General features: G+C 38.3%; 1 protein-coding gene across 4 annotated transcripts; it reads left to right on the top strand.

Moving 5' to 3' along the window:
* The first annotated feature begins 385 nt into the window (after positions 1 to 385).
* Positions 386 to 24,188, top strand: SSX2IP (SSX family member 2 interacting protein). 4 transcript variants are annotated; one of them, XM_065672584.1, is made up of 15 exons: positions 386 to 502; positions 811 to 924; positions 8,353 to 8,484; positions 9,099 to 9,265; positions 9,524 to 9,724; positions 11,572 to 11,682; positions 12,673 to 12,808; positions 14,415 to 14,490; positions 14,568 to 14,739; positions 16,890 to 17,040; positions 18,522 to 18,658; positions 19,102 to 19,275; positions 20,836 to 20,947; positions 22,995 to 23,115; positions 23,306 to 24,188. In XM_065672584.1, the coding sequence occupies exons 3-15, from the start codon at positions 8,442 to 8,444 to the stop codon at positions 23,382 to 23,384; spliced, it is 1,680 nt and encodes a 559-aa protein (XP_065528656.1). In that variant the 5' UTR covers positions 386 to 502; positions 811 to 924; positions 8,353 to 8,441; the 3' UTR covers positions 23,385 to 24,188. The 4 variants fall into 4 exon arrangements, with proteins under 4 accessions (XP_065528656.1, XP_065528657.1, XP_065528659.1 ...); XM_065672585.1 differs by having other exon boundaries at positions 386 to 520; XM_065672587.1 differs by having other exon boundaries at positions 22,995 to 23,129; positions 23,306 to 23,389.
* The last annotated feature ends 3,488 nt before the right edge of the window (positions 24,189 to 27,676 follow it).

The raw sequence follows: 27,676 nt of genomic DNA, 5'->3' as shown, positions 1-27,676 counted from the left end.
GCGGGGAGAAAAAAATGCAGCAACAAATAGTCAAACGTAGGGGCTAATCTTTAATGGCAGATTCTTTCAGAACTTGCTACCACTCTGTGACAAGAGAGGTCATTCTGGGCAGAGCATTAGGTAAGGAGACACCGCTCCATGTACTCGCAGCGCAGCGGAGGGCCCAGACCCCACGGCGACTCCTCGCCGCCATCCCCTGCAGTCCCCCACCTTCTCCTCCCCTCACCGTCGGCTGACGGCGGGGCAGGTGCGGCCGCAGCGGCGCCACGGCCCGCCGGGGCGGGGCGGGCCCTTGTTGATGGTCTCCTAGCAACTGCTCGGCCAATGGGAGCAGCGCTGGGGCGGGGTCACGCTGGGACAGGGGGTTAACGCGGCGGGGCCGGGGGAAGGCCCGGGCTGGTGGTCCCGGCAGCTGCGGGGTCGAGCCGAGCGAGGCGGAGTGGAACCCGCTCGGAGCCGCCGCCGTGCGCCTCCCCCGCCGCGTCGGCCGCAGCCGCAGCAGGTGGTGCTGCGCGGACGGGTGCGCGGGTCTGCTGCGCCTCGGGGGGAGGGTTCCGCGGGCCGCGTCCCGCCCGTGAGGCGTGGCGGCTTAACGGGCGCTCTGCGGCGAGGCACCGGCGGCGGGAGCGGGAGGTAGCGGCGCTCGGCTCGGCTCGGCTCGGCTCGGCTCGGCTCTCCCGGCCGTGGGGGAGCCCGGAGAGGGCCGGCCGAGGGAAGCGCCGGTTCCGCGGTCTGCGCCCGGCCGCGCGCGGCTGGGGAGCCTTGCTGGCCGCGGCGAGGCGGTGGATGACATGTGCTCCTTCTTACTAGGCTCCGGCTAATCACAGGGACGAGAGAGAGCTAGGTTAGCCGGGTGTCCCCCCGCTGGACGGCCTAGCGATTTGTTGATCTCTGTGAAGCTACAAGCGTCAGATGCTCTAAGAGGTGAGAGCTGTAAAGCTTTCTACTGAGTCAGTGAATTTATGATTGCTCGGGTTGAGCTGTTAGTTTCACGTGATGTAAGAGTAGAGGTTCTGGGAAGAATTTTGTGTCTCTTGTCTGTTTGAAAATAGGTTTTCTTAATTACATCAAAGCCTGTTTCAATTTGACGATCAAATCACAGTACAAGGTCTGTTTGTGGTATTACTGCACTCCCTGTTTATGTAAAGCACTACTGCTTTCTGTGCTGTCAATGAAATAGTTGCATGGGGCTGCATATGCTACAGAGGCATGGTAAGAATTTTAGGGCAATGATTCAAAATAGGAGGCGTGCAAAGTAAAATGTGAATGTATTAGGTAAAATTTGATAATGAAGGTAGGAAACCTGGAGGCATGATTTAACAACATTGATGGAGATTTGAGAGCGAAAGTATTGGGGAGGGAAGATGGCTCATGTGTTTTCGGGAGAAAGCAGTGGTACTAATATAGAATCATGGGGTGGTTATTGTGTGGACTTGAGAGAGCATAGGAGAGAGTAATAGGCTCATTTGGGTCATCATCTTATCCGGAAGTGTATGGCAGCAGATATAAAGAAAAAGATTGTAAGTACAGGTTTGTTGTACAGTAATGCTTTTATCCATATATCCTTTTAGTATACTGCAGTTTGGAGCTAAAGGATTTCTGAGCAGAGGTTGCATCTCTTTAATAGCTGCTGATAGGTGTTTTTCAATGAGTTGGAGCCAGTTTATATTTAGCATTCACAGCACCTCATGGTGATGCAAGTCCACAGTTTAACTGTTTTATATAGAAAAAAGCTCTTATTTTCCAGTTGTTGCGCTGAATGTTTCATTTGATTCTGCTTAACAGTTGTGTTAAGAAGCAATGGATAATTATTTTCTGCATGTTTGGCCTATTTATCTAGCTGCTTTCTCTTGTAGCTGAAAAGTTGTAGTTTATTAGTTTCTTGCATGAAAGCATTGGTTGACCTTCTTGCAACATTTTCAGGTCTGTTCTGCTGTATACAAGGGAGGGTGTACCAATGTGTGGTATTTCAGCTGGGGAAGCTTAGTAGTCTTAGGGACATCATGGTGATCTCTTTCTGTTCTCTGCTCCAATGTTCAGTTAGCTGTTATTTCCAGAAGACTAATCATAGTGACCCTGGGATCTCTTTGTGCAAGATAATACCTAACTGGGGCTGTTGGTATAAGTAGGTAACAGAGTTGTCTTTTTCATTGTGTTTGTGCTTATGGAGTTTCAGCTGCTGATTTTATTGTCTATTTGCTTAATATGGGGACAACCTTCTGCAGTTCTTGTCACTCAGTATTTTTTTATTTTTCTGAATATCTCTGTACAGTACATCAGCTTTCTCACTTACCTACTCATCACCTTTTTTAATCTACTGAACAACAGAGATGCCTGCACAGGCCCCTCTGTCTCTTTGGGGCTTGCAGATGACATACTTTCAAACCCTTTCTTGTCCTTCTCTAATTTATTCCTACGCTTTGCCCTTCCCCATCCATAACTGGTCATTAATAGATCCCCTGACATCTTAGTTTAAGAGGTTTTGGTAGGAAACACTGTGAAAAGGTTTCTGGAAATTCCATTATGCTGTTTTGCCCAGGTATGTGGGCTCATTTTTTTTTCTTCCAGAGCACTGTGGTGGATGTGCTAGTGTGTGTTTCTTCCAGGGAGGGTATGCTGACCACCAGTCCTATTTGTTTGCAGTTACCAAGTCTGTTCTGTGGCACTTCTGTTTTGCTCAATAGAAACCTGGAATTTACATGAAAGCCTTTCCTTGAATTCCCTGGCTATCTTTAGAGAAATTAATTGCAGCTACCATCTTCCATTCTATGCCTGATTTAACCTACAGGTTATGTGCTACTGAAACATGAGTGTCACGATTTCTCAGATCTAGAATACTAGTTCAGGGCTCTGCTCAGTAACTGTTACAAAATTTAGGAACCAAGGTTGTGGTTTGTTTTGTTGGTTATTGTTTGTGGGGCTCTTTTGCTTGTTTTGGGTTTTTTCCCCTTTTAAAAACCTCATCTGCTTGCAGAGACATCCGGGTTTTAAAGTTTGTCTAAAGTTAAATCTCGTCATGGGGGAAGGAAAAGGAACCACAGAAGACAGTTCCTGAGGTTTTTCTCTTGGGTAGCAAAATGTTCTGGTCCAGCCACATGTAGTAAGTGGTTTGTGAATGCAAACAGAGGAACACAGTTCTGAATATTAACAAAAATAGTGCTATTGTTTAGTAATAAGGAAATGCCGAGTGGTAGCTCAAAATGAGGTAGGAGTTTGGGAGCCACATGAAACATTTTCATGTGTTTCAACTTTTTCAGTGATTGCATTAACAGGATTTCAGTCATCTGTGTTTGTAAAAGGTAGAGTTGAATCTTGAGGTAGTAGATCAGATTATGTGCCTTGTAACCCAAGTATTTGAGGCAATGACAGGATAGTCATTGAGCATTGGCTTATATCAGATGTGAGAGTATATTCTTGTGTGGTTATATATGTTGAGGCGATCAAATAAGACTTTATATTCTTTTTTTTTTTTTTTTTTTTTTGCTTTGTAAGTTTAACAAAAATATAGTTGGGATTTTCTGAGTATGACATGCTCAGAATGCAGCAGAGACTCAATACCCACAGGCTGGGTGGTTGACTTGCCTTTTCACATTACTTCTGGCAGCATGAGATGTTTAGCTGGACATTTGAGATTACTGAAAGTTCCCACTGAATGTGGGTAAGTGGAGGGATTTCCCCCACCCTCATTTTGCAGTTAATAGAATAACAATGAAATTGCCAGTCTTGTAAATGTGGGAGGAAAGATCTAGGGTCTTGCTTCGATTCCAGCACCCATCATTAAAATTACAATGTTAAATAAAGGTCACTAAAGGTGTAATAAATTTTTAGAGGAAGATACTCTTTCAACTATAGTTATCACTGGATATAAGCCTATTTTAGTGCCTCTAGGGAGGAAATGCATGGACTTCTATGGTAATCACATGAATTAAAACAAGTGTATGACTTCTGACTGTGTCAGGGATATATCTGTAAACCTTACAGTATCATGACTGGAGTGTACCCTAAATTTACACAGACTGATGTGCCTTTGTGTCTACCCAGATAAAAGCCATCTGTAAAAGGCATCTGAATTACTAGACAAATGTAAAAGCTTTAAGCAGATTCGCAGCTCCTTTTGGGGTATAATTTTTAGTAGAAGGAATCATATCACCTTTTAAGTAAATGCTAACTACACCACCTCCCACCCCTAAATTTTCCAAGTTGAGATGTATACATGTGTCAGCTTGTAGTAATATTTGAAATATGCAGAGAAGGAATGTTTGACAATTTCTCATTGGTACTGATGTTTTACATTTTTTTCCAAGGCATTGCACTATTAGAGGCAGGTAGAAACCACCTCTATAAAAATTATCTTTCCCTATCTTCTCTGCGTTGGGGGGTGAAAAGTTTTCTGGGTTACCAGATACTGCATTTCCCATTTGTGTCACACCCTGTGTAGGTTCCAGCTGACCAGATGGTGTAACATGATCACAGCACAGTGCTGTGACAAGGGATTCTCTTCCGATTGTCTGAATGAGTTTTTTACAAACCCAGTTACAACTACCCCTTTTCAAGTTCAACCGTGATATCGAGAAACTCTTAATTAAGTATGCTGCTTTGTGTAAAGTGTATAATCCTACTTCTTACTGCTAGTGATACTCGAGTTGTGATATGGTCTAAACTCAGGCTTACTTAATCATATTTCTGTCTGGAATCTTGGTACATTCATTGTCAACCCCTCCCCTGTCCTCCAAACCACAAACCAGTAATTTTAAGAACAGCTCCTTTCAACTCTCTGGGTTTGTGAAATGTACAGTTTTTGAAGTTTAATCTACACTTGTTCTCAAAAAGAAAAATGTATCTGTTAGTGAATCATGTAGGAGTTTGGAATTATTCCTGTAGGCTTGTGTCAAAAAATTCCCCAGGTGTCTTTCTAAGAATCAAGTTCTAGTATGCTATTACCATGAGAGTTTTGTGTGTTTTGTGGTTTTTGTTGATTTGGGCTTTTTTTTGTACTTCACTTGTTCCAACAAGCATTTGAATGCCTTGGTTTGATTACTGCTTCCTTGGTGTGAATCAAGCTCTCTGTTTTTACTGGAAGTAGTTTGGGGAGGCCTGTGTTCATGGTTTTTTGTTTCCTTTCTTTTTAGATTTCTGTTAGATTTTTTTGACATCAGTGTAGGACGCTGGGAAAGTGCTTCCTGCTGCATGTTTTCCCAACCAGGATTTGAGGAGGGGAAAATACAAACAAAACAACACAAAACCCCTCAAACAAAACCACACCACAAAACCCCCACGAAGCTTTACTGGTTTTGTTTGATTGAAGTTTTTGTATGTTAACCAAGATAGCCTTGGAGATCCCTAAAGTACTTCACAATTTTATGCATTTAATTTTTTTTCCATAAGTTCACAAAATACTTCTTCAGAGTAACACATTTTCCTGTTCTACATGAATATGTTCCTTGATACATTATGGTGGTTAAAGGGAGTGCTGTTGCGTACCAAAGGTTCAGGGTCCCTTCTGAATACCGTGTATCTAAATTAATTTTGCATCCATGCTGTCTTCATCAGGAATGCTTGTCTTCAGCTCTTGCATACTTCAGTGAGGCTATATTGAGCTGTGTTGCTACAGAGGAACTGCCTAAGCTGGGAAGGAAATATAGCTAGTGGATCTTAATCACTAGATAGCTTTAGAGGTCATTGCTAAGGTCCTGAACTGGCAGCAGAAGCCATGTGGAACTGATGAGATGATCTTGGCATGGGACTAAATGCTTGTAGCATTCCCTTTTGTGTCTGACATGGGATTATCTTGTTCTGCACATCTGAGTTTAATTTTAAATACAGTATATAAAGATGATTCAAGTACAGAGTGCTGACTGCTCTCTGAAATGATTACTGCTTCAAAGCTACTGTGCTTATTTGACACAGAACAACTTGAGGTACTTAAGGCAGTGGTTTAACAGTTAAAGGAAGTTTGAGTTTGGCACTTCCAAATCAAAAAAAGAAATTGTTGAGGGTGATTTTTTTTTTTTTTAATCTGATGTATTTTAAAACACTCTGCAGTGTACTGCAGGTGGCCTTTTCAAGACAAAAGGCTCTAGAACTTTCGAGACTGATTAATGTGAGAAGAATATAGTTGCATTATCTGGATTTTACTGTGCTGCCTGTGTGTTCTTGCTTACTCCATCTTCACTAGGCATGTTTCTGAACCTGTGTTTGTGTGTTAATTTTCTTTGTCCTCTTGTTGGTGTACCTAGAAGCAGCATGTCACTTGAGAAGAATCTTGATAAAGCATCTGAATGAATCTGCATGTGGCTTGTAGGGTTCAAATTTAGTCCAGGTGTGGGAACGCTATAATCCTTTAGTTCCATTTCTGCTTCCAGTCAAACATTGTTTGGTGTGATAGATGCTGTGTCAGAATAGTATTGTCAATGTAGAGAGGCCTGTGGGTCAATAATACCGTATGTTGAGGGAATCTGGGTGATAAGATCTCATAATGGGCATGCAGTCTATTAAAAAATAGAAGCCAGTTGGTTTGAAAGTTACAGCGTATCTGAAATGTGAGTAGTATTTTTGTGGACTTTCCAGCAGTCCTTAATGCAATTTGTATCTTGAGTTTCTCCACAATCTTTTGAAATACTTTACTGGCATCACAATCCTGCCTTCTAATAATAAGAATATACTTGTAGTTTAATTTGCTGCCTTTTCCCCTTACATTTGCAGGTTTCTCTAATAGATCCAACAGAAATGAAACTAACATGTAAGATGTGTATTCTCTTAATTCATAGTTTGACTCTGAATTCTATTTTTAAAAGCATAGTTCTTTTGGATGGTCAAAAAAACCAACCACCAGCAGCCTACTGCTACCCCATCCCACTTTGCCTTCCTCCCCACAGACCAGACTAACCCAAACAACACCACCACCACAAACAACAAAACAAATGAACATTAGGCATCTTGGTTTTACAGGGGGAAAAAATTGAGAAATGTGCATAAATGAATATGGGCAGAGAGAAAGCAGAAAAATCCACTTCTAAAGAACAGCCATTAGATTGTCACATTGACTGTGTTTTCTTGGTGCTTTAACCTGTACTTTCTGATATGTAATTTAGCAGTTCTTGCAAACTTTCAACTAATCTAAGGAACAGATGTTTACCTTTTTTCCAAGTAAACTTACGAACCTGGAAGAATATTCAGCTGCTCATTTTATTTTCTAGTGCTGAGCATTCTGTACACCAGTATGATCTCTTAAAAACTTGGTGCTACTTTGGGCACTGTGTTCTTCACTTTAAGTTATTGATAAGGATTCTCACTGTCTGTTTTCAAGAGGTCTTATGGATAACAGGGCATACTTTTCTCCCCTCTTCCTTTCCTTTCTGCTCCCTTCCACAGGTAATAGCTTTTTCCATAGTGATAAAAGTACAAGGTTTTGGTGTCAGAAACTTAGAAGTTGCTTATCCAGAGTGTATTTATTGGAACATTAGTGGGAGGGCAGGGAAAACATCCGTGTGCTCTAGAAGTCTACAGAGTCCATCTAAAACTGATGTGAAAATTTGTTCCTTTTTTCCTGCTAGGTGAAGAGTTTGTTTCCCTTAAGTATCACTGTTCGTGTAATAGGTGATGGGTTGTACTGTCTGAATCTTCAATATCCAAGCTGGATTTTAAGTTTCCAGCAGTGTGGTAACTAATGCTATTACATGCCACCCTACTGTGCAGTGGAGGTAGGGTGAGGGGGCAATCTGTTCTTTCTTACGACTGTGGCTTTCCTTTAGGGTAAGGCTTCTGCTATTTGTGTTCTTTAACAGTTTTGGAGATTCTGCAAAAAAGAAAGCCAGGGAAAAGCAATATGGAATCCTAGAATAAACCAAATGTATAAGCCAAGTTAAATTTAAATGGTTAAATAGCTATTAGAAATTCATTTGTGCTCTGTCAATGTATCTTCTTTTTATTATCCTTCTATTTAAGTAATAATCCCACTCACACAGATTTATGTTAAAACTTCACATAAGTTTACCTTAATAAAATTGCTTCCTAGCCATATGGCAGGAAAATATTTAATATTTGGCTTGCTGTGTTTCCTCTGATGTACATCAACAGAAGTAACTGAGTTATGTATAGTGTGAGTCTTTATTTTCATGTGTGCGTGGCATTCTAGCTTTAGTTAACAAGACTTAGTTAAGTTTAAGGCTAAATATAGATATATGCATCAGTTTTATGGCGTAATATTTGCTGTACTTACTGTGTTCCAAATGTTGTGTGAAGAAGTAGAAAAATTTCATGTGGCTCAAGTCCAGTAGTCACTCCTTATGCCTACTTTAATCTTTTAGCTGTATTAGCTGCTATTGTTAATCTAAAATGCTCTTGCTATTTTAGGAGATGCCTACGTAACACATTGCCAGCAATTGTACTAAATGCTTCACTGCTGAACCAGTTGCTCAGGTACCCTGCCTGTCTTTGTTGCTATGGGAGACTGGAAGACAATTACTGTGCCAGTGCTGTCATCAGGTAAACTGGTAATATTTTTGAATTTATTGGATTTGGTATCTTTACTGGTGATGTTACAGCGCTTGAGAGTGATTGGAGTTTCATGCATGACATTTGACAAGCTAAGCAGACTATTTAAATAATATGTAGTACTTGCAGTGCTTTGTTGTTTTTTGTTTTTTTTTGGATTGTGTCTGTACAGATACACTGCTGTAAAATATTGTCCTTAACATATGGTCACACCTTTCAGGATGTGTTGTGTTTTCAGAGGTTTCTTTACTTATTCTATATTCTTTTGCCTCATAAATTGATTACAGAAGTATCAAAGGAGTAAATGGTTTCTTTTACTTCTATATCGTGGAATAGTAAAATTTGTGGATCTTGGCAGATGAGTAAAATTTGAAAGGATGTAGTACCTTAAGATATTAAGTCTTTCAATCTTTGGTAGAAGCTTATGCCTTTTATTTTTTTATTTTTTTAATTGTGAATTGCTCAGTATGTAGTTCCAAGTAACATTCTAAGCTCTAAAACTGTAAATTTCTGTAAAGAATGATTTGGGTGGTAAGGGATATGACTCTTTTTGTGTGTCCTAAACGATTAGCCCTGACTTGTTTCTTAATGTTTTTAACTTGTAGATAGCAAAAATATTTTTCAATATACCTCAGATAAAAGTATTTCTTCCCCAAGTATGAACTCACAAGTGCTACGTTTGTCACTGCCTTCAGCCAAAAGCATGCACGGCTTTTTCAGTGCCTTCTGCACAGAAGAGAATATTGAACAGAGTGTATCCTATCTTGACAGGGTGAGTTCTTGCTGTTTATTGGTGATTGTGTGAAGGTGACATTCCATCAGTTGTGGTAGTATAGATTCACTGGATTAAGAAGGCTTTTTTCACAATGCTCAGAAGCTGAAGTTGGTGAGAAATAGGTTTTTCTGGGGAGATGGTGTGGGAATATAAGAAAAGCTTAATATAGAATTGCACATGATACTGTTTCTCTCTTTTGGAGAACTGTGGAAGATTGTTAGTTATTTATTCTCCACCCCCCTTGTCTTTTACCAGGAACTGACAACACTGGGCTTTCCCTCTATTTATGCTGAGTCCAAAGGAAAGGAATTAAACTTAATATCTATCATAAATTGCATGAATGAATTGCTTGTACTGCAGCACAAGAACCTTCGAGCTCAGGAAGAAGTAGAAATGCAGCATCTAAAACTGGGTAGTGATATGGATCACTTACAGAACTGCTACGCTAAATTAAAGGTAAAAACAAGATGGTTCCACAATTATTTTGCAGCAGTTATGTTTAACAGACTGTAACATTCTTAACAGTGAATGCTTTTTTGTTTTTTCTCTCCAGTACTAATGGGGAGTTGTATTTTAATGTGCAATTTGGGTTGGCTTTGGGAAGTATATTTCCAGTTGAAAGATCCGTAAAGTTAATAAGTTTTTCAGTTCTAATTCTTGTTTAGAATTATGGCCTCTTTAATCAAGGAAGAGGAGAGACTGTTCAGATTAGAAGTGTTAATGCATACTGTCGGTAAAAATGTTAAATAGTTCAGGTGACCATTCAGTGCCACTTAAATGAATTATGCCCAGCTCTAAAAGTTGGTTTCCTAATATAATTGTAACCAGTAAAACTGTAGTTAGCATTTCTGTTCTGTGTCACAGGGTTTTTATCAGTCTTTCCCCATATCTGTAGCTTTTTTTTGGGGGGGGTGTGTGTTTTTGTTTCTACTGTGTTCCCTGGATAGCCAACTACAAGTTCTCTTCATACGAATTGCTCAGAAGCTCTTGTCAAGACTGAAATTACTAAGCTTCATTTTATCACAAGATAAACACATGCACAAGGCAAATCACTGTGGATTAGCTGATAAATTGGAAGTTCAGATGCTGCTTCATGGGCACTTGCATGTGCGGTCATGTTACTGTTGTCTTTCCCTTGATTCTGTCAGGAAAATAAAAACCATCAGTGTATGTTTCAGTGCTTTTCAGGCTAGTTTTTCACTGGAGATGGCCAGCACTATCTCTTTCACAAATACTGCTGTAGATTCTCAATATAGTAGGTCATCCACATAGAAGCATTTCTATAGGATGTTAAAAATCGTGTGTAACTGCACTTAATTTTTATACCAGTACTATATAATGTTAGCTTCCGGGTAACCACTCCAGTTACTTTCCCTAGACAAATGGCATTAAGGTGATGGTGTTGGGATGGGTACCTTGTTAGTACAACTTCAATCCCAGGGCATTTAATACAGCTGTCAGCTTGCAAAGTTTCTTGTGTAAATTCTTTCAGATACCATGCAGCAAACATCTTGACTTATGCTATGTTGTTACCTGTGTTGAAGTGTGGTTTGCTTAGGAATTCTTGTTGCTTAAATATCTCTGCACATTTGTAGCTCAGTACTATACATACAAAGAAAAAGAGCTTGTATGTAGTGTTTGGCTCTGTCAATTAAGTTGGCATTTTGGGGTTTGAGTTCCATATTTGTGGAAAAAAGGTCTAAAATTCTAGTTTTGCATAATGTGTTATAATGAGATCGCCTCTCTAGCCTTACTCTATATATGTGAAATAGCTTATTTGTTTTGCTGTGGTAACAGGCTGCATATGTGTTAATTGTTCTCTTGATTATTTAACAGGAATACTCCAGTGAGACTGTAGTCCCAAGTTCATACAGATTGTTCAGTATCTGCCTCACTCTCCCAGTATAGAAATGCTTACAGAATCCCAACTTAAAGAAAAATTAGGTTTTCATTAAGTAATTATAAGATTATTGTTCAATGAGATAATTCCTGTTAAATACCAAGCCAAATTTTTGTTACTTGTGAGCAGGAGCGTTACTTATAGTGGGGAATCATGCTTCTTGCTCCAGAAAATATAACTAAATTGTCATTGAGAATGCAAGATCATCCCCAAAACATTGGAGAAATATACAGGAAAGCTTACTTCAAGTGAGGTGGTTCGTCACTCTGTTTTGTATGTTCTGTTGTTTAGTTTGTGGGTTTTTTGGATTTTGGTTTTTTTTTGGGGTTTTTTTTTTTGTCTTTTTTGCTAATCCTTTGCTGTTAATTCTTACTGATACTGAGCTATCAACACTCTTTCCTAGGAACAGTTGGAATTATCTAAAAGGGAGATAGTTGGACTTCAGGAAAGAGACAGACAACTGCAAAACAAGAACAGAAATTTGCACCAGTTACTTAAAAATGAAAAGGATGAAGTGAGTTGTCATGTACATTAACACAAGTCATTACCTAGATATTCAGTAATACATTTTTATTTTAGTGAGGCTTGTAATTGTTCACATTAAATTCTTATTTTCTTGGTAAATGTTGCCTTTCTCAAAGTGAAATTGGCATGTTGCATATGGATATGTAAGTTCTGTTAGGGATAGGTCCAAGTTATAATAATAGCAGAGAGTAGTGCAGAAAAGCATATATGCCATTTTCTGAGGCTTTCTGTACTTTGGAGCATAGCTTTATCTTCGTTTAAAAGAAGAACCAAGATCAGAAGACACTTTGATATTCAAGGTGCTGTTTAGTTTAGGATTTGTGTCCAGTGTGCTTCCCTCCCTCCCATCCCCTCTCCTGTACCACCTCCTGCACCCCCCCTTGTTTATATGGCTCCTAAGTTTGTGAGGGTTCTCTGTGATCATAAACCTATTCATGCAGTTAGTGATCTCAGCACTATCTGTATATAGTGAATATTCTGAAGTTGTAACTTAAAATATTCAATGTGCTGTATGTTTGTTTGTAAGCTTAAAACTGGCAATTGAGGAGAGGTGAGAAAAAAATACAAACCCAAGAAACAAAACAAAATCAAAAACCAAGCCCAGGTATTGATAGTACTGGCCAAAAATTTGTTTTATGTTTTAACGTCCTTTTAAACCAAATGGAATAGTCTGTCTTCCAGCATCCTGCTGCCCAGAAGATTAGTACTTTATTATTTTTAGTGTAAACCTAACAAGTATTATTATATGTTGTTTGTGATATTGGTTTCTGCAGAAAAGACGCTAAATCCCCTGAGAAGTCTGAGGTTGGAATCCATGGGCTGGGAGAGTTTTTCTGATTTCCTTTTGTCACTTCCTTTCACCAGAAAGACAGTTTTAATTAGAAGTATCATTTTGCTTCTTGTGTTTTGGTTTTCTGAAGACATCTATTGTAGTTATGCTTTAGTTGAAGAAAATACAGTTTTTGTGGGTTGCTTTTAGGTACAGAAGTTGCAGAACATAATCTCAAGCAGAGCTACACAGTACAATCATGATATGAAGAGGAAAGAAAGAGAATATAACAAATTAAAGGAGCGCTTGCATCAATTAGTCATGAACAAAAAGGACAAAAAGATAGGTAAGTAGCTCTGAATTTTACTACAGCAAACCAGCATATTCAATATGTTAAAAATGCTTTTATATTCTGGGTGTCTTTAAAGTCAGTATGGCCCTCTTGTAGGTCTTTAGATGTTACAACGTTATGTAAAAGATGTAATATTTCAAGTCAGCTGACTCTGTAAGGCTAACTTACATTGTTCTATAAGGTTTTTTTAGCAAGCACAAACCAAATGGAGATCTTTACAAAATGAGAGGGTTTTTTTACTGGAGGAATTATCTGGAATCAATTCCTAGGATAGAGCTGTCTCTCCTCTACTTTAGAATTACTGCTGCCATCACAAGACCTTAGTGTCATAAATACTGTATTATGCTCACCAGTTGCAATCAGGAAGGAACACTGCATGACATTTTTTTCCACCCTTAAGATACTATGGTCTACTTGTGTTAGGGACAAGCCTTGAGAAACTTTGGAGAGGAACCTACATGACATGTAGCACCTAGTGTTTTGTGAAATGAGGAGAAAAGAAATCTCCTTTATATGTCATGCTGCCTAAAAATTGTGTTCAAAGCATCCGCGCTATTTAACATGAGTATGGTTTTTGTGGTGTGCTGCTGAAAATGGGTATCAGCATTATGTATTAAGAAAAATACCTGCATGTTTTGGTTCATATATCTTACCTTAGTGTATTTGTATCCTTTATCACCAGTGGAAGTCCTGCTCTTCTTGTCTTATCCTTCCTGCCAGCCCCAAAACATTTAGCTGTTTTCCAGCTGTAATGTATGTTGTGTTTTAGTAAGCTGGTTTAATTCACTAAGCCAGAAGAAAACTGTTCATATTGTTGCCAAGCTGTTTTTCTGCTGGTTTAGTCTGCTGAAAGTGCTTGAGGGTAAACTAAACCAGATTAGGACACTAGCAGGAACACCTTTTCTGGCTTCAGAAAGTCTTTAGGTATCAGCTCAGTAATCTTTAGAAGCCTCACCCTGTGGTCAGCAAAATTTACCTGTGGCATATTCTTGACTGCACTTGGCTAGTATTATCTCAGCTGTCAGTGAAGTCAAAGCAGCGGGGGTTTAAATCTAATTAATTGATAGCAAACTAGAATTGTGCGTGGACCACTCATCTGTAGTGATGGGTCTGGGGTTTTGTTTTTCATGTTTTTTTGGTTGTTGTGTTTTGTGTGTGTTTTATTTGGGTTTTTTTTTTCTTTAAATGTGCAAAGAAAGGCTTCTTTGTTTTGAGGAGCATCTTGTGGCACATTAGGAAGTTGTTTACTCTAAACTGCAGGTATAACTGGCATTACTGGCAGAAGAGAGGTCAGAGTTGATAAACCTCTGAAGGCTGAGATCGGGATGAAGATTTCATTAAGAAATGCATAAGAAAGTATAAAACAGGATGAGAATACATCCCTCCATGAATTTCCAAACACAAAAATTTATCTTCTTTCCTTGGCTATCTTGCTCAGTTACTTTAAGCAGGGCAGTGTGGTTTCATATGGGTTGGAGGATTGAGGGGAATATTTGGGTAATGTGGTCTCTTGACAATAACTACATGTAAATGCAATGTCGTGTGAATGTTTATGTATTTGCATGTTGTTCACGCTTTGAAATATCCTTTTCATTTGTAGCTATGGAAGTTCTAAATTATGTTGGTAGAGCTGATGGGAAGAGAGGTGCATGGAGGACTGATAAGACAGAAGCCAGGTAGCTGTCTTAGAACAACATTAATTGAAGTTTATGTTATGGCTGTTATGTTGTTACTGTAAGATTTCTTCCTCCAGAAATGAAGAAGAAATGTACAAAATTCTGTTAAGTGATTATGAACAACGCCAAAACCAACTTTTAGTGGAAAATGCGGAGCTGAAAAAAGTTCTTCAGCAAATGAAGAAAGAGATTATTTCACTTCTCCCACCGCAGAAACAGAAACTTAAAGAACGGTCTGAAGATGGGCCAGTAAGTATTCTTCAGTTAAAATAAAATCTGTGTGGTTTAGTGCTGGAGTCTTTTCACAATTATAAAAAGATGAAGTAAAAGTAAACTTTCATGTTTATTGTGGCTTGCACATCAGTTTAAACAAATCACTTAAACAAGTAACCTACTAACTGTTAACAATACCCAGTGTATTCTTCCCAGTCAGTCAATGGAAAGCTTGAAAGTATGCTCCGAGCAAATTGTAAATTCAGTAGCTACCTGTATGTAGTTCTATGTAATGATGCATTTTGGATTTTGCTTGCCTTCCATACAAAGATGTTGATGTTAGCTTTCAAGGTGCTCATGCAAAGAAACCAGGCTTCCCATAGGATCCTTGGGGGTGAAGGATATATAATTAGGATGTGCTCTTATATGGAGTAGAGTAGTTGTTGGTTCCTTTTACAGAGCTGCTGGTAATTTCAAGCAAAATGTTCTATGGGGCTTTTTGTTTGTTTTCAGGCTTTAAGTATTTCTTTGTTTACAGAGTGTGTGTATATGTATATTTTTTTTTTTATGGAACAGTATGGGGCACATTCGTTGTTTATCATTGTTTGCTGATTCCCTGCTAGAAGTTGCAGTTATGTCTTGATGTCAGAGTGAAGTAGGGAATAATCTAGAAAGCTAACTGAGCTTTTGCTTAGCCAAGTCCCTAAGCATAAAAAACGAGTTGAAATACAGCAAATGTGCATAAAAGCTAGATTCTAAGAATCACTCAAGATTGATGTACTGGTAATAGGGTATTAAGAGAATACAGATACTCTACAGAACAAAGTATTAAGCATTTTATATTACAAATAGTCCATATTCATAACAAAGAATATGTGTAGCTAGAGCCTGTCAGAGTGTACTCTTTTTGTGGGATCTAGTGCTTGCTGTTTGAGAGGACTGGCTGTCCTGCTCAAGTTGCTGTACTATTCCTGTATTTCTGAGCTATCTCGGGTGTATTTGTCCAGCCTCAGAATGCACTGTGTAGAAAAAGCACTAGAGACTCTGGCCACACCTTTGTAAGGTGTGAATAAGCTCTTTAACTTCACTGGACGACTTGCCCTGTGTACCACACAGAATGACTCCCATGTGTATTTAGTACAGTAATCAGTAATGTGCTGTGTGTTAACCTTTATTTTATAAGTTGATTATGTAGATATAATTATTACTATAGCTCAGCAATGAGAAGTTGATCTTCTGTAATGGGTATTTGGTATAATTTGTAGTATAAAGCATAATTGGGTATCAGTTCTTTAAATGGTCCTAATTATAGGATTCTAGTGAGGCCAAGAGGGTTTGGAACAATCTTGAGTACACTGGTGAAAATCCAGCTGTGGAAATGAGGTCCTTATGAACTTGTGCATTGGAACAAACTTGGGAAAAACAGACTTAGTGCTCTGAAATTAACCACAGATTAGACAAGCATCTGTTAACTGTTGTAGCATTAATGGGCTACTATGGTTTTGTACTTCCCATCCACTATTTCTTACCTACTTGTAGATCAAGGGGATTGTACAGAATGGTTTAGATGCTTAAGAGTGGAATATTCATGGCAGTTGTTCAAATTACTATAGCTTTTCAAATTAAACCTACTGAACTGTCCTGGGCTAGTTTTCTCTTTCTATTTAGACTTCTGTATGCTAGCTGTTCACTATAGCATTCAGGTTTGATGTTGGAACTGTAGTGAAAAATGGACGGAAGAAGGAGGTGCTAGCTCCAGTACTGTCAGTGTGGTGGTTTGGTTGGTTGGTTGGGGTTTTATCATTGTGGAGAAAAATAAGGCAGGAACAAATTACTTTATTCTCAACAGGAGAAAATCTTTGTCTTTAAATCCTGTTCCTGCTGTGTAGTGAGTTTATGGGCAGCTACAGCTTGACTGCATAATTCAGCAGTCTGAACTGCTAGCTTGAAGATGTGAGATACACTCCCTCTGTGGTGGGATTCTGGGGACTGCCAGGTCACTTCTGTCTCTTCAACATTATGCTGTTAAGGAACTAAACTCCCTGACAATCATACTTCTCTGGTTGGAAAAATCATTCCTGAGGGTTTTCTTCCCTTCAGTAAATTAAATCCATATCCATATTAAATCAATGAATGCATGTATTTGAAATAGTGGAGAGGTTTACACCTTGTTTCTGCTTCTACAGGTTCTGTCAGACTTGGAAGAAGATATTGGAGAGTTAAATAAAGAGAATATGTGGGAACTGTCTTGTGAAACTGTGCGAGAGCAGCTTACCAACAGCATTAGAAAACAGTGGAGAATGTTGAAAAATCATGTTGAAAAGCTAGATAACCAAGGTGAAGTTTATTTGTATTACATTTTCATGTAAAGTACTACTAATAATTCCATTTGATATCATGCTCTGAAGACTTACTGTCTAAGCTAAAATGCAAGGAACGACCTGGTGGCCTTTCTGAAAGGGCTTGTGATTTTATAGTTTTTCTGTGTGAATTTCAGTTGTAGGGAGTGACTGCATACCAAGCCTGTTGTTATGAGAAAGGACATGATTATATTCTGACACAGTAAACAGCAGCTTTATGAAGACATAATTATTTTTCTTTTGAATATACATGCCCTGTAGTACAATTTGTTGCCTTTCCCCAGCTTTTTGCGATGTTCAAGTAATGCAGATGTAATTTGAAGTGATTGGAGGCAAAATGCATAAATCCATCTTGGGAGTCTAGGCTTGCCATAACCATATCTGTGAGGCTTCTTCTGGCATTCTAAAGTGAACTGGCTGCTGGTGTGGTGATGAACCCTCCTTGTTTCCAGCTGTTAAACAGCATTAAAAGACAGCTAAAAATATATAAAATTCTTTCCTAGTATTATTTTCCCATGCAAGCAAATGCTGCTGCTATCACAGGGATATCTACAGTCAAGAATAAGACTGAGAAGGTCATGCATGCAATTGCAAATAAGAGCAGATGGTCTATGTGAGAATACACTTATGCCATAGGAAGGATTTTAAGAACATTTGTTTTAAGTAATACTTGATCCGGTGTAGCTAACTGGAAAAATAGTTGTAAGCAGCAGGAAAAATGTTTTGAGCATTTGCTGTTTTCTTGGAGTCACCTTTTGGGGTTTTTCTGATTTATAGAAATGGCCATAGTGTAGTCCACCAGGCTTCAATTAATATTCAAACACTGACATCAGTGAATTGAAGTTTGGCTTATTACAATCACTGTTATAGCTATGCATGAAATTACAGCAGTATGTAATTACACAAAATACATCTTATTCTTCTCTAATTTGTTCCCTTACTGGGATGAGAATGTTCTTGTGATATTTGTTGGCTCCTTTTCTCCTTCACAGGACTTGAAGGAAAAGGCTATCTTTTTATATCTGTGATAAATATAGTTGCTATCATATTTTTATGAACACACAAGCCCTTCAGAAGTAGGCTTGGAAGAACAGGCTAACAGCATGTTACTGAAAAGAAATCTTCACTTGCTTTCTTTTAAATAACTGCTGAAACAAGTGGGGGGTTTTGTATGACACTTATTACAGTGCAGATGCTTGGTTTTCCTTTAGGGGTGTGAAATGGCTGTTTTAATTGCTATTTTTTTCTGAACTGGATTTTGTGCATAGCTATGTGTGTAGCACCAGTTCTGGATCTCATCTCCAGTAGTGCTTTTGAATATACTGTGTATATATCTTTCAGGATGAAACAAACAGTTTAAAATCTTTTGGTATTGCTGTAAGTCCCTGATATGAGGGATTTTTGTTGTTTTGGTTTTGTATTTCTTTCTTTTAAGTAGCTTTCTTCTCTTCCCCTTAGTATCACGTGTGCATTCAGGAGCTTTGAATGCAAAAGATGTCATTTCAAGAGAAGACCATGAGATGGAAACTGAAAAGCTAGAGTTGGAGATCCAGCAATGTAAAGAGATGATCAAAACTCAGCAACAGCTTTTACAGGTAGTAGACTTTAATTTTTCTAATTTTTTTTTCTCAGCTGAATCTAAGCTGTTCTTTTAATTTGTCACTTTTCTCACCTCTGAGCCTTTCTCCATTTTTTTTTTTTTTTTAATAATGCTTTTAAAATATAACATCTTAATGGCTGGTCTGAGTATAGGTGTGCTAGTGGGTTGGTTAGTAATTTAAAGAGCTTGTAATTCTGGTAGGAATAATTTGGGGAGTTAAAGGTGAAGAAGGCTGATGAGGTCAGCTGACTGAAGGGGGATATTCTGCTTGCTATCTGGAACTCTGCCCCCACCAGCCACCAACTTGATACTTACTACTTTGCTTTATTTTAAACTCCAGTCATTTTTCTTTATAAAACTGAAAATCCAAGGAAATTCTGCCCCTCTTAACATTAACTCCCAAATCAATGTTTGTATCTCTTTGCTTTATATCTGCAGCAGCAGCTCATGTGTCCATGTGATGATGACACCACTGTGTTACTACAGGACTGCTATTTACTGGAAGAAAGGGAGCGTCTTCAGGAAGAATGGAGACTATTTCGAGAGCAAAGAAAGAATTTTGAGAAGGAACGAAGGAGTTTTACAGAAGCTGCTATTAGATTAGGACTTGAGGTATTAAAAAAGTGGGAAGGTGTTAGAAAAGGAAACTGCTATGGAAGATGAGTCATGATTAAGTAATTTTACTGCTATATGCACCAAAGTGCAGCCATCCAACAATATCTGTTTGCTAGAGTCTATAGAGAAAGATAATTCCCATACTATATGAAACATATCTTTGGTCATTGTAGGAGGTCATTCTGTTGGCATTAATAAAACCCCCCACCAAAACAAAACAAACAAACAAAAAAACCAAACAAAAAAAACCCTCAAAACTGAAAAAGTAGGATTTTTTGTGTAATAGAAAACACAGTTGCTGCAATTAGAATGGCTAGTTTTTTTGTTTTAGCAATATCTAAGTACTTCCAAAAATCAGTCCACTTAATCACAAAATCCTTTAGTAGATAATGCTTAAGCTTGGCTTCCTACAAAAGCAAGGTTTATGCAAGTTTTGGTCAGATTTGGCTGCATTCTGTGAGTTCTCAAAGGTACTAGATTCCTAAACTGTTGACTAAACCAGTGACTATTTCAGAAATGCAAAGTAATTGCTGCCTTTTCCTTAAGGTTATCTGTTCTTTTCTTGTAGTGAAGTTGGCCAGTAAGCACACATACTGGAACATGGTTGGGGTAGATGTGTTTCTAAATGAGCTCTAGCAGGTGTGTTCTTTGGTCCAGCCAGCAGTTAGGGCTGAGTGCATGAGAGGGCTTACAAGTTTAACAGGGAAAGGAAGCCATGATGATGTATGTGGTCATGAAACTATGATTGTACAGTTATGGCAGGAAAATACTGAAGGAAAAAAAGAAATGGACTTTACTAGTTAGAGAATGGATTTACTACTTAGAGAACTGCTTGCTTTGACATGCAGAGCAAAAAGTTGGAGTTGAGATGCGATTAAAATTTATAGAACTGTGGATTCAGTTGGTCAGATGAAAGCAGTACTGTTCACCTAATCTCTCAAGGTTAAGACTAGAATGACCTTGTAGAACCTGTTTTACTGATAGCTTTTTGAGATGAATTAGCTTGTTGCTTGATTCCAGAGCCATTGGATCTTTTTGGAGTTTGTCTTTTGCCATTATTTTCCTTAGCTTTTTTTGTGCTCAATGACGAAAATAAAACAACCCCTTTCTGCCACAGTTTCAGATGGAATTAATCAGTGCTATTTTCAATATCACTTTTATCAAGGAAAAGGCTCAGGGTTGAGGTTTAAGCAGTAATCCTTACTGGCAGCTGTGCAGAAATGGGGGCTACTGTCCAAGAGGCAGTGCTACACTGAAGGGGAAGGGGAGCATAGAAGGCAGTGATAGGACATGGTGTCGCTGGAGTGGAGAACAGTAAAATGAAAGGATTAGTCAGACTTCAGTGAAACAAACCATGGGAGTTGGCTTGAAAATAAATACCTTCTCAGCTAATCCTTGTTGGATTCAAAAGCTTGTTCACATGACTGTAATTCTGTGTTAAATGGCTGTCTCTCCTGAATTACATGGGCATGTTACAACTTTTTCTTAGCTGGAATAGCATGAATGTGGAGTCAGCTTGTTCCTGCGGTTGTAAATGTAAACTCTCATTTCTTTTAGAGAAAGGCATTTGAAGAAGATAGAGGAGCATGGCTGAAGCAACAGTTCTTAAGTATTTCTACTGATTATAAGCACTCTGAAAATGTGACAACTCCAAGTGCCTTCTTAGGAAGCAAGTATTTGGTTCAAACTATGTTCTTGTAATGTGCTTTTTCTCTCCCTTCCTCCTCCCTTCCCCCTTTCTTTCAATTAGAAGATGGAAATATAAACAAAACTATTAAAAAAAAAAATCCCAACCCCCCCAAAAACAAAAAAAAACACCCCCCCCCAAAAAAAAAAAACCAACAAATAAACAACAAACCACAAAAGAACCCAAACAACAACAACAAAAAACCCCAACCTAACACTTCCCAAGACAAATTTTACCAGGTATCTGTGCCTCTGGCTGTCAGAGTAACTGGTGGTTCAAAATTTCCTTTTAAAAAGGGAATCGTGATAACTCCTTCCCTGATAATTATGTAATGATTTTGTATTTGTGAGGTGATCTGGTGAATGTCAAGTACCTGACAGTACAGCTATTAAGAAAGGGAACTTCTAGAGTTACGAACCTAAATTAAATGTAAGCATATTAATTGCCAAGGCAGTTGAAGAAATCATGACCTATAAAGATCTATATAGATAAGCAACAAGTTTTGGGAGCAAGAACATCATAATGTGGAGGTGGCAGCATTAATTGTTTGAGATGAAGTAATATTAAACATGCGAACAAACATATTCAGTAAAGAAAAGAATCCTTTGGAAAAAGAAATAGTGAAAAGAGTGTAATGATTACAAATGTGAACAATAAACAATTTTAAGATTTGTATCTCCATAAAGGAGTAATTTCAGAAAAAGAAATTATAAAATGGCTATGTTATGTATAGTTTAGAATACTGAAAGTATTTCTTCTTTCAAATTGGTAAGCTCATTTCCCATGCCCTCATTCCTGAATATGCACATGCAGTGTTTTGGTCTTCACCACTGAGTCTTTGATACTTTCTAAGGGCTGTGTGGTGGGGTTGAGACAAAAAATAAAGGAATGGGGGAGGAAAAAGTAGCAACAATCTGTTAAAAAGATTCTTGTTATGGCAGCCAACAGTTAAAGATAAATGTGTGAAACATCTATCAAGTAAAGATAGCTTGAATTTGTTTTCTTGTTAGATAAACTAGCCTGCCTCATGTTCTGGGTTTTCCTTGTTTCTTTTCTATGCAATTCTTTCTGTAAGTGTGAAATGATCTTCCACAGTAGGAGAACTTTTATTTTTAGGCATAATGCTAAAATTGTTTGGCTGTTGTTCATGAAGAATGACTTGATTTAGTGATCTGTGAGCAACTTGAGATCTGTTTAACATTCGTTGTACACTAAAACTTTTGATTTGTAATTGCCTTTTTCCAAATTCTATTGTTTCTGGATGTATTTAATGTCATTTTCTCTTCTAAATGGCATTCTTTGATCTTTTATATATCCTAATCTTAAGCTACCTGATAGTAGTCATAAAAACAAAAATGTCTGCCACAGAGAGTCAAGACTCCATTTGGATATTATTCCACAGTTTATTAGAGTTGTTTTCATGATAAATTTTTGGTTTTCATGACACTTGTCCAAAAGCTCTTTATTCTGTAGTGCTGTGATGAATGCTGCAGAATACAGAACCATTCTGTTTTTCCACTTCATATGAAAGCTCTGGAATCTAAGTGTGAGGCAGAGTTAGCAAGGATTGATCTGGCCCTGGCAAGTTTGGCCATTGTCTTTCCATCAACTTTAGTGATAGTTAAGTTCATATAAATGCTAAGGCATTTAACTAAGTGCTTTTACTTTTTCCCTATACTCTGACAAGTTTGCATTTTTTCATGTTGGTGTTGATTACTGTATCCGCCATAGCTGGAAGAAACTTTACTGAGTGGCTTTAAACTTGACTTCAATATGACTATGTGCAGTGATGGTTGTATATGTAAATGCTTCACTTTAAAGTGTGGAATCCTAATCTGAGCATAACTTCATTCAGTAGCATTACATGTGCTCATAAAATTTTATAGGGATCTGTAACAATAAGATATATTATTATAGACATCCTGCAAGATATTTGGTGTTTTTTGTGAAGTAGAACATATAAAGAAGTGAGTCCTTCAAATGTTTTTGATTGCACTGTAGTTTAACTGTTGATATGTACCTCTCTTAGGTTCTGACCAAGACAATCGATTACTGAAATCTACATCTCAGCAAAGAAAACCTCACTGTATGTTGGGTGGTCCTGTTTCAGCAGAACCTTGCCAGATGTCTCAGTATATTGCACGTAACAGGTATCTGAAATGAGGTTGGTTTTATAGTGCTAAACTCTATGTAGAAACTGACTTGTAGATAACTTATGGAAAGCCTAACCTGAAGTTAATGATTGTTACATTGCAAAATATATTAAATATCATAAAATTGTCTATCCTAAGCATAATTTATTTGCATTATAACATTCTCCTTTTTTTTTTTCCTCCCCAGTTCCAGTGCTGCATTAAGAAAACCTGCTGGAGACAGCAAACCAAATCAGTGGGCGGAAAGTGACAAAGAAACAGAGTAATGCACAAAGTCATGGGAAGACTCTGGAGTTGGCACTCTGCTATGTAGAAACTTGCACATAGAACAACTGCCTTAGACTTCCTAGGGTTGCTAGCTGGGTTTTTGTTGGAGATTGGTTCATAAACTTTTCGTTCTAAAGTGAAACAATGCTGTGAGTTTGATCGTTCTTCCAGAGGATTATGTGGTGATCTGAATTGTGGTGTGTATGTATGTGTGTGCACATGGCTTTTATTTTTTAACCATTTTTGCTTCATTTTCTTGCAACTCTGAAAGAAGATAATTTAAAATATATAAGAGCTTTCATATTTTTTTAGTAACAAAGCTCTGATTCTGTGAATGAAGCAATAGTCTGACACTTTGACTGTAACAAAATATGGGATCCTTGTGTTCCTTTTCATCACAGGCAGAGATAGCACTTTTAGAAGTTGTTTAATTATTGGAAACCTTCAGTTATGTCTCAAGTGTAACTGGCATTAAAACTTCTTTTGCCTCAACTTGAATGTACAGTATACCGTAGATTTTTAACAAAACAGGTTCTATATTTATTGTGTGCTTTGAAAATACCTCTTTGATATTTCAGATGACTTAAAGTGCAGAATCTTTATATATTTGTAAATAGACAAAGTGGTTATGCTGAGAAACCATGAAATGAAACACATGCATACATAGTATTATTTTACATGGCATTTTAAATTTGTTTTATAGTGATACTGAGTTTACAGATGCATTAGGACTTTCAGTGGTTCAATGAGGAACCAGATTATTTCAAATGTGAACAATAAACGTGTAATTTTATTCTAAGAAACCTTGGTTCTCTCTTTTGTATGCACTTAAGCTATTGTGGATGTCAGGCAGTCTACTGACAACAAATCTGATGCTGCTTTGGAATTTTGTTAGTTTTACCTTTTAATCAATTCCAGATTTTTTTTTTTTGTAGCCTTTGGGAAATCTGTTTTGTTTATAATAAAATAGGCAAGTGGAGGTAAGATGCTTCAGTCTCCTTCACCTGACTCCATGCATGCGGTTTTTCCCTGCCCATTACAAATCAGTCTTGTCTTTATTGGGTTTTCATGCACCTGTGAATGCATGTGCATAGCTCTGATGCTTTTGGAAGATGCCTAAGAAACTTGTGCCTTTAAGTTCATAGGAAGGAAATAAACTCTGAAGCTTAGAATTTTTTACTGAAAACACACTGCTGCTCTGCCTATTATCTTCAAAATTGGATGTAATGGAGTGATTGGGCCACCTGGAGAAATAGGAATTGAGTAACATAGGAAAGAGAAGAAAGGGAGGATCTCCAGGAAGCTAAGACAGACAACTGCAGTTTCTGCTGATTAGCTCTGCATATTGTGTGAGATGAGGTAGTGGCCAATGCAGTCTGCCCAGGATACTTGTGTGGTTCTTGCAGAGCACCCTTAAGGAAGCAGAGATGTATATAATGTTCTTGGTCAGCTTTCTGCTGCAGAGGTAGTCAGGTTGGAAAGACAATACAAACATCATATTTCTTATTTTTTAGTTCCTCTCCATTTCTTTGTCAGTAAATGGGTGGTCGTATAGCAATGTCATCTGCTGAAAGCATTTAGTAGCATATAGTTACGGTTAGGTTTACATCTTCCCCACAATGTGCTGGACAGCTGTTGCCTGAATTTTAGTCATGGAAGAATAAATACACCTTTTGAATATGTATATTTAAAGATGTAATGTGGAAAACTTAATATATTGACAGTACTTTACATGTAGAATTCTTACTTTCAAGTTGGTATGTTAGAGGGTTGTAAATCCATGGTTGCAGTATCAGCATGCCACTAGGGGCTGCTGCCGCTCTGAAGTATTAGCGTGTACCCGTTGGGGCTGTGTTGGACACTTAAGAGGCGTTCAGTTTAGTGGGACTCTTACTAGGCAGTTTTTCTTCACGGCAGTAAGTTTTAGGATAATAATGCATTTGAAGAACTAAATAATTTACCTATTTAATCTTTTGTGCCTATTGAATTATTAGTACAAAATGTTTGTTAATTGCTAGTTTTTTATGTAACATGTCTGATAGAAGTGGAAAATTGTTTAAATGCCTCCATGGAAGAATCAACAGTGCTAGGTCTGTACATGCAGTTGGGCCCTGAGCTGCCTCCTCAGACCTGGTCTGGAAGCCTGAGGTATAGATTCTGTTCATAGCCCTGTCCCTGTATAGAAAGAAAATATGCCTGAGTTTTTGGATTGTTCTCTATGCAGTGATGAGGAAGCTTTTTAAATCTGAAGCTACTGCTCATAATGGCAAGAACACTACATATGGTCTGCTTGGCAGTGTGGTGACACTGCAACACTTCACTGTGGTGGAAATGACTTTGGCATTTTTCTTAACTTGTAGAATGTGGAAGAGCAAAGGGAATTCTCTGCTTGCAAGAATGTAGCACAGGTGTGTTACTACACATAAGTGCATATGGCCTACTTCAGAAGGAACAGGAAGTACTGACTACCAGTGACTGGTAGGCATGCAGCTATTGTTAGCTACTTATGCATGGCATTGGAAAGATGAGTGGTTCTCTTAAACCACCATATTTCATGTCACAAAATCTTTGAAAAAGCAATGCTTGTTATATTTAATCTACATGATGAGAGAATGCTTTTACCATAAATACCATGCTTAAGGCTTTCTTCCTCCAAAACTTCCTACCTGATTTGAAGAACTGCTTCCACCAGCTTCTGCAGATCTGCAGAAGGACAAAAATTTCAGTTGGAACAGGACAAAACTATTCCCATGTGTATGGCAAAAACACCAACCTAGCTTTTCCTTGGGGTTTATTCTATATACATTTTATACAGGCCAAGGTAACGAATATATTCACGAGATCTATCAATTTAAGCAGGTAATTCTTAAAAGGAAAATAAAAATATATGCAGAGTAATGGCAGTGCTGTGTATGTTGAATTAGCTTAGCTGCTCCTTGTGCTGCTGCTTTATTTTTGTAATTTGCAGTTACGATGAAGTTTTTGTGTGTGAAGATATGGAAGACATCTACTTTCATCCCTTCCACTACCCTCCATGTAACTTGTGAGAGAAGTAGATGGCAAAACATGAAAGTTGATCTAGTTACATGCAAAAACTGACCCCCAAAGAAAAGTTCAGACCATCAGATGATTTATTTTTTGCATTCAGGCACTATCTCTGACCTCTGTTCACAGTTGCACTGTAATTAAAATAATGTCTGTATTTTGTTGTAGTTTTCAGACTGATGCAGTACCCCTGTTCCTTTTTTGTACAAGTTTTGACTTGTACAAGACATACAGCTAAATGGAATGTGTAACAGGTAAGCTTGGTTTAATGAAATGTTCAATGAAAAAGGTTACAGCTTTATGGAAGAGCTTGACAGCATCATAAAAGTTTGTCATCTGAGATGCATAATAAATTCATAATCATGAAAAACAAGGTATTTCTTGATAATGTCCCCCCAAAAATGTGGTTTTCTGCAGTGAGCTGGATGGCAGTTCCCAAATGAAAGGTTGCACAGCCCCTGTATGGTCTTACAGCCCAGAGGAAATCTCTTTGAAAAGAAGAGTAGTTACTAGTGGGAGACTGTAGAAACTGCTGGAATAAAAAATAAATGTTCATTTGTGGTCATTAAAATAGTGTTTGCCATGAGTCACACTGTAGTTAATCTTATGAACACAGGCATTATGGAAGCAGAAATAAAACGACTGAAGAAATAGTATGTTGTAGATGTCAAATTGGGCTTGAAGTCACCCCTCCAGAAATATCCACCAACTCAGAAGCCTCTGTGTGTTTTTCTTGCCTCCCCTACCCCACCTTGTGTGTGTGTGTGTCCCTATTGATGCAGTTGCCACCCAGCCCCCTTTGGAACACTGTGTAACTTTTTTCGGGGGGGGTGAGGGGGGGGGTGGTATGGGGGACGGGGACATGACACACACCAGAACTAACTTCTCCATTTTTTTTTTTTTTTGGATTATCAGTGAATTACAATACTCAAAAAGGGCAAATGTGTTTTGTGCATCTCTGCTTGCCTCCATGCCCCTGCCATTTCTAAAACAGAACGCTTACGTGAATCTGTTCCTGGCCTGTCACTGTAAATCAGTGATGCCTGCCTGCCTGTGTCAGGTACTTGGCTATGTTTTGAATGTTGCTCCTTAGCAAATGTAAAAGATCTAGCTGACCTGCACTCTTGTTCCCCCTGCTTCCCTGCTGCTGCTTTCGGCAGCTTTTCATTGTTCATGGTTAGCTGTCATTTACCTTGGAAGATAAAATATTTACAGATTGCTTATGAAATCTTTGTTCATTTAAAAA

This window comes from Lathamus discolor, chromosome 3, assembly GCF_037157495.1.
Source record: "Lathamus discolor isolate bLatDis1 chromosome 3, bLatDis1.hap1, whole genome shotgun sequence".
NCBI lineage: Eukaryota > Metazoa > Chordata > Aves > Psittaciformes > Psittacidae > Lathamus > Lathamus discolor.
This window is presented reverse-complemented; position numbering and strand designations above follow the sequence as displayed.